Raw genomic sequence first — 7,771 nt, 5'->3', positions numbered from 1 at the left:
ATGATTCTGAACCTGGCTCCGGACGTCTTCTACACTTCTTTTAAGCAGCTAGGCCTGGTAACCCGCAGTCTACTGTTTCAAAATATACGACAGTTGTTACTTTTATTGGGACACAGAAGTTCATTAGGTTGAATTTATATGTCAAGTAATGCAGGTACAATATACTCCGGTACAGTAGGTGGCGATATGCAGCCAAAAGCAATAGTTACCACCCGGCATGAAAGTAAAAGAAGAATAATCCACTTCCTGGCTGCTGCACACAGCACACAGCAACCACCCTTATTTTTAACTCTATGCAACCACCACATGATGACAACAACAACACTATGAGGTTGTCATTAAACAACACAATAGAGCAGAAGCCTATTATATTCCAGTTGGAACTCTTCTCTGTAGCTCTGAAACATGACAGTGAAGGATAAACTTCAACATAGTGTTTCCACTTCCCATTTTGGTCCGTTACGTACATATACATAAACGTTCAGATTTCAAATATAAAGTGCTTACCCCATGGCCACGGATGTTACAATTATGTACGGGCCCTCAGAAGTACCTGTATCTTCCGTATTGTTCAATAAAAAAGCATTTTAATCCGATCGGTGGCCATTTTCTCCGTATTCTTTCAACTTCGCGACCCTATCGGTTGGGAAGTGTATTGCACTCTGATACATCATTTACAACTAGAAGGTACTGTTCCTGAAGAAACAGTGTGGGATCGCTAAGAATGTTGATGGTATTGAGTATTGATAGTGTTAGTAGAGTTAAAGGTTTGAAAGGTTTAAAGGTTTTAAAGGTTTTAAAGGTTTTAAAGGTTTTAAAGGTTTTAAAGGTTTTAAAGGTTCTAAAGTTTTGAAAGGTTCTAAAGGTTTGAAAGGTTTGAAAGGTTTAAGAGGTTTGAAAGGTTTGAAAGGTTTAAGAGGTTCTAAAGGTTTGAAAGGTTCTAAAGCTTTGAATGGTTCTAAAGGTTTGAAGGGTTTAAGAGGTTCTAAAGGTTTGAAAGGTTTAAGAGGTTCTAAAGGTTTGAAAGGTTCTAAAGGTTTGAAAGGTTTGAAAGGTTTGAAAGGTTTGAAAGGTTTGAAAGGTTTGAAAGGTTTAAGAGGTTCTAAAGGTTTAAGAGGTTCTAAAGGTTTGAAAGGTTCTAAAGGGTATTTACTTTAAATTATTTTTAGTCACTTTATTTACTTTAAAGTATTTTTTACTAATTTTTACAACTTTTAAGTATTTTTACTATTTTTTTCAACTTTTAAGTATTTTTACTCATGTTGAGTACTTTTAAGTATTTTTACTCAGTATAAGTAATCTTAAGTATTTTTTAATCAAGGTACTTACTTTAAAGTATTTTTAGTCACTTTATTTACTTTGAAGTAGCTTTTTTACAACTTTTAAGTATTTTTACTCTTTTTATCAACTTTTAAGTATTTTTACTATTTTTTTCAACTTTTAAGTATTTTTACTCATTTTGAGTACTTTTAAGTATTTTTACTCAATATAAGTACTCTTAAGTATTTTTACTCAAGGTATTTACTTTAAAGTATTTTTAGTCACTTTATTTACTTTAAAGTAGCTTTTACTAATTTTTACAACTTTTAAGTATTTTTACTCTTTTTATCAACTTTTAAGTATTTTTACTATTTAAAAAGTTAAATATCTCTAAAAGTACAAATTATTTCAAAAAATTCTAATGGTAGCCAATATGTCCTAAGTAGGCTGAACGTTATAGAGTTGGAACGGAGTTTCTATCTAAAAGTATGAATTTCTCCATTGAAATGAATGGGAGTTTTTTAGAAGTAAAAAGTGAAATATCTCTAAAAGTACAAATTATTTCAAAAATTCAAATGGTAGCCGACATGTCCTGAGTAGGCCGAACGTTGAAGAGTTGGAACGGAGTTTGTAGCTAAAAGTATGAAGGACTAGTTAGGGGCCAAAAAACGGTGTTGACAATAACAGTAGTGTGATCGCTTTAGCGATCCCACAACTATGAGAAAATGGCCACCGATCGGATTAAAATGCTTTTTATTGTACACTACGGAACATACGGGTACGTTTGTGGGCCCGAACATAATTGTAACATCTGCTTCCATAGGGTAAGCACTTTATATTTGAAATCTGAACGTGTAAGTGATATACGGGCCAACAAGGAAGAAAGTGCAAACACTGTGTTGAAGTTCATCCATGACGGTCATGACAGATGACCGTCTTGGATCCATGGCTAATAGGGCTGCAACTATATCGATGGTCTTAGTGATTATTTTCCATAATCGACTAAATCTGATACTGTAAAATAGTGAAAATAGCTGATCTACAAGCTCACAACATGTCAAGTGTTTCTTTCTACTAATTTTCATCTCAGAGCTCTTACTCTCTTTTTTTACCAGCAAGCTTTTCAAACCTTTCTATACTAGTAGCCCTCTGATTTCTCACACCTGTTATTGTTATTTAATTATTTTCTTTACATGTTTGTTTAATATAGTTTCTTATCGTGAAGCACTTCAATATTTGTCTCAACAGCGCCTTATAAACTCAAATAATTAGTTAAATAATATATTATTGTTGTTGTTATTAATGTTATTATTAATACTAGTATTAATATTATTATTATTTACATAAACATGATACGAAAAGAAAATTGATCATCATTCAGATGGGAGGGGCTATGCTTGTTATTTTATTATTATTATTTCAGATAGGTTGGTGTAGAGAGACAGTAAACACACAGAGAGTATAGGGGAGTGATATGCAGCAAATGGTCCTGCTGGCTGGGAATTTAACCAGGGACTTCAGGTGCCAGGTATTAGAGCCCATGTGGTACATGCTCTAACCACATGCACCACATCATCCTGCATTGTGATTATCAAGTGTGTTGTGCTGCAACGTTAAATGGCTTTCCTGCATTGTGAAGCTTACAGCACACAGCAAAGCCATAACATTGCCATCAAGGAGAAACCTCATATCTCCATTAACATAAATGTTTTCTTTCTTTTGTTTTTGTAAATAAATGTCCTAATTTGTTGTTCAATAATGTCCTACAAAAGTAGCAGATCTACAAGCTCACAATGTACTGTGATTCATTGTGAGCTTGTAGAATCTAGATCTACTAATACATTTTTCTATATTTGAAAGAATGTGAAAGTGATAGTCTTTCAGTTTGATTGATTGATTGATTGAATATTTTATTAGGCTAAAATAAAGTACATTGGATCCATTGGAAAACGGGTTACTTTTCTTTCCAGTTCCCTGAAAAGTAATTGTTTTGGACATATAGTACAGTACAAGCTTTCCACCTGACAGTGACAATACGTTTTTCCCTGTCTCCTCCAGGTGGGAAACTACCTGCGTATGTTCAAAGGGTCTCTGTACAAACGCTACCCGCTCTTATGGAGGAGGCTGGCCTCAGTCCAGGAGAAGAAGAAGATTGTTGCTTCATCACAAAGTGAGTTATGGAGCTTTGTTTTGATTGATGTAATTAAAACAAAAAAATATATATGATTAGATTTCATATATCTATTAAATAATATGACTGGTCAGTCTTGACAAAGCAAGACCGGTGCGAGGCAAATGTAAGCTCAATATCTCGCCTGGTCGAGCAGTATTTCCCTAATTTCCGCTCAACTTTTTGTGGCTGTTTTTGAGTGTGGCTTCATGTCGCTGGCTTCTATTGAAGTTGCTTTGTCATCACTCATGTGAACACTCCAGGAAATGGAAAGATTCATAGTCACTATAACAACAAAGTAGAACTTGTACTGTCGTTAAAATGGAAACAAAAATGGACATAAAAGATGAACCTATAATAATTATTTTTCTTTCCTATTGCCAATCTACAGCCCCTAGAGTTATTCTGCTGAAGGCATCAGAGTGTGAAGAGATCTTTGAGGGCAATGATGAGAAATACAAAGCAGTTTCCATCAGCACAGAACCTCCAGCGTACCTCAGGTAAGTTCTACCTCCTCTGTAGTTTTTCCAAAGCCAGCAGTAGGGTGGCTATTAGGGCTGAGTGATGGGGTGGGTTCTCAAATTTTGTCAGATGTCAGAAGAGGGGCTCCAGTCAACTAAGTATATAGGTTTTAAGTGTCTAAAGTGTGTATGTTAAATGTTATTTTAAGTTTGACTGCCTTAGCTTTGATGATCATGACCCTGCAGTGAACCATGAGAATCCCTCCCAAACAGAAGTGCTGGAGATAGATGAACACAAACTTCCAGATGCCTTCACATGGAATATGAACGGTATAAACACTCAATATCACTGCTTCAACAAGTTTCACAAGAACCAATTCATAGTCTCTACTTTTTATAATTACAATTATTGTGTGCCAAATCTGATTGGGAATTTCTAAAGCCGGATTTATACTTAGTTGCACGTCAGTTTCGTGCGGCCAAAACATCTCTCCAAAGCCTGGACACACACATCGCATTTTAGATGGCGATTAATGAATTAATGGCATGAACTGTGATTATTTAAAAGAGAAGATTGTGTGCACATCCCACGCCTGTATTTAGGCCAGGTGCTGGACATCAAGGGAAGAATCAAGAAAAAAATGAAGGAAGTCCGCACACTGTTCTCAAGCTCCAAGAAACTCACTTCTTATTTTTGCAACGTTTCGACCTTCTAGGTCTTCATCAGGCAAATATTATAATGACAGACAAAAGCATCATATATATATGTTACAGGGTGAATGGAGAACCAGGTAGATTGAAGAAGGCGCGTTCGTTTTTACCACCCACCCAGCAATTCTGTAGAAGCAACACTAGAGGGAGCCACAAGCCAGGCTTGTGCACAAACATATATGGCTGCGACCACACACACACAGTCACACACACACACACACACACACACACACACACACACGCTCATGCTTTTTTTGGTTTATTGAAAGCAGGACTGTTAAGATACTTTTATTGTGTTCTGGCTTTTGTTTTACTTTCTCCCTGACACACACACACACACACACACACACACACACACACACACACACACAGTGATCCATGAAAAGAACTATTCTGTCCCTATCGGTTTACAACTCAAACGGCGCTGAGTCGACTAGTAGAGCATCGGCCGGTCAGCGCGGGCACTCGCGCCTGGAGGCGCGAGGGCGCGCTTCCTCGGCCTCAAGCTCCACTAAATCGGCGCGCCTCCGTCGTGACTCGTGGACAAGCGTGTGCGTGTGCACGCGTGTTCAGCGTTCCCCTAGCGTAGCTTCCTGGTTGCTATGTGGGGGGGAACAACAAAAGACAGGTCCGCGTCGGCACATCAAAGCCCCGCCTCTCCGCGTTCTCCTTCTCCTCGGAGGAGAACGGTTTATTTCGCGAGGAGGAGCTCCTCCTCGCGAAATAAACCGTCCTCCTTCCCCGAGGAGAAGGAGGACGGTTTATTTCGCGAGGAGCTCCTCCTCGCGAGCCTCACGTAATAAACCCCCGCCTCGCAGCGCCGCGTCCTCCTTCTCCTCCTCCTCCTCGCGAGCCTCGCTAATAAACCCTATCTCGAAAAGCCCCGCCTCGCCCCGAAGCCCCGTGCCTAAAAACAAGCGCTCTGTCTTCAATCTACCTGGTTCTCCATTCACCCTGTGACATATACACAAACATTGGCTAATGATGATGTACAACACCTGGGAGTCAGGAGGAGCAAAAAACACCCTACTCCAATCCCAGGGACAAAATCAACTGTCTACACCCCTCTGGGGAGTGTTCAATGCATGGGCAGAAAATAGACTTTTCACATTTAATTAAACATATTAGACACTAGTAGCCAGTAAATACATTTCTGAAAAACAAACAATAAGAACAGTTAAAAGTCATAAATGATGATATAATGTATATAGGCCTATCCATGATAGGGTTTTTTTGTTGTGTTGGTGTCCCTGGTGAGGTTTGAACCAGGGATCTTCTGCACAAGGCACCAGGTAGACTACCCCTAGAACACTGACTGGGTATAGAGAGAGGGCTAGCCCAGAATAAATCTATGTCCCTATGAGGGAACAAAAATAAGCTAAAAAACAAACTAGAGGAAAGGCTTAATATCAAATTCCTCATTTAGACCATCAGGAGACATGGTATTGAGGAGATAAATCCAATAGGTCTCACATTGGAGAAGTAACCTTTCGAGATCTCCACCTCTGGGTGGCTTTTCAACCTTCTCAACACCAACATATCGCAAATTATTGAGATTATGACCGGCCTATTTAAAATGAGCAGCAACAGGATTACGTTCATCATCACCCGTTCTTATACTACTCCTGTGTTCAGTAATCCTGGTGCGCAGAGCCCGGGATGTCTTGCCTACATATGCCAACCCACAGGGGCACCGGATAAGATATACCACATGCGTTGTGCCACTCACAATGGGCCTACCAATGAGAGGAGTAGTTAGACACTTATGTATCTTTGGAAGGGTATATATATGACTGGAATCACAGGGTGATTAACCTTCAAAAATTCAAAAACACTCTGATCAAATTCAGAGTTATTAAGGTGAGAAGATAGTTTAGAGTGCACATGACACTTAAACCTTAAAGTGGGATCAAATGGCAGCTTCTCATAGAAGGTGGTATTGTAACTAACCATTTAAGCACGGCCTTGCATAAGAAATTGTTACCAGAATTAAGTATTATTTTCCATAAGAAAGGCCCACCAGTGCACCTCCTGGCCAGAAGACGGCGCTATTGTCTCCCTAAAAACTACACAAGCCTATGGACTTCAAAATACTTTGATGTGGACATTTGCCAAAGTTTAATATATGCACTTCATTTGGGTCCTTTAATTGTTTTTATTGGCCTTATAATTCTTGCCTCTACTGACACTTTACTTTGGTTGCTTGAAAGAATTCGTTTTGAGATCGTTTTTATGAATCTGTTTTTGTAAAGCCTTTATTTTGAAAACGTCCTAAACAGGAAGGAACAAGGAAGTAGGAACTGGAAGTAGTACTGTTTTGAGAGCGCGCGTCTTTGCAAAAGGACGTCAATGAATGAATGAAAACAATAACAAAGAACTTCAGCGTTCTTACCGAAACGTTTTATTTTGTTTTAAGCACCTGGCTGAGGGCATAAGGTATGTTTGTTACATGCTGCATTGTGGTGTTTACATTGATGTTACGTTGTATTCTTTGCATATTTTCACCAAGTTATTAGTGACTGTGAGTGTCGTTCTGCCGATCTGTTCTTGGACCCTTTGGAGGCCTCAGTGGCATGAATAAATAATTAAATAATTACCGTGGATTTAGATCGGTAATCCACAATTACAATGCATAATTCATGGAGTAAAACGTATATTTCATGTTTGCTAAAATACATAATACAAGTACAGTACAGTAACAATTTATGTATTGTTGGTTTAAGAAGATAAGACATTTTATTGTGATTAAGCTTTAATAAGTTTTGCTATTTCTCATGTTTGCACTCTAAAGGAGATTGTCATTTTGTGTTAAAAACAATTTATGCTGAGGTTTTGCATCTCACAGGCTCTTTGTCAATTTGATGTTGTGTATTATTTGCATTTGTTACAGTATGGTTTTGTTGGATATTTTGTAGCAGCCATATTGTAATGTATGTTTTGTTTTCTGTTGTTTTCCCACCTATACAGTTCTTACGGTGTTTTGGAATAAACTTTCATTATCATCAGTTTGAGAATTCATCCTTGATCAGCCGGGGTTTGCTTAAAGTAAGAACTTGACCCTTCATGTCTAATGACAGCAACAAAGAGCATCACCCCACGCTGTCTGATGACAGTAGAGTTTCACCTCATCGATCCCACAACGTCTCTGAAGACTGTGGTTCTCCTATAA

The 7,771-nt window shown here is 38.3% G+C and overlaps 1 protein-coding gene across 1 annotated transcript; it reads left to right on the top strand.

The window, feature by feature from the left end:
- LOC308080538 (SWI/SNF-related matrix-associated actin-dependent regulator of chromatin subfamily B member 1-like) lies at positions 1 to 7,771 on the top strand (the record flags this gene model as incomplete). Its single annotated transcript, XM_080422434.1, has 5 exons — positions 1 to 57; positions 3,319 to 3,430; positions 3,822 to 3,930; positions 4,115 to 4,221; positions 7,680 to 7,771. 5 exons carry the CDS (start codon positions 1 to 3, stop codon positions 7,769 to 7,771), a joined length of 477 nt encoding a protein of 158 aa, XP_080278560.1.

The sequence above is a fragment of the Gymnoscopelus braueri genome, assembly GCF_963280865.1.
Source record: "Gymnoscopelus braueri genome assembly, chromosome: 24".
Classification (NCBI taxonomy): Eukaryota; Metazoa; Chordata; class Actinopteri; order Myctophiformes; family Myctophidae; genus Gymnoscopelus; species Gymnoscopelus braueri.
The sequence above is the reverse complement of the archived record's forward strand: the minus strand, read 5'-3'. Positions and strand labels throughout refer to the sequence as shown.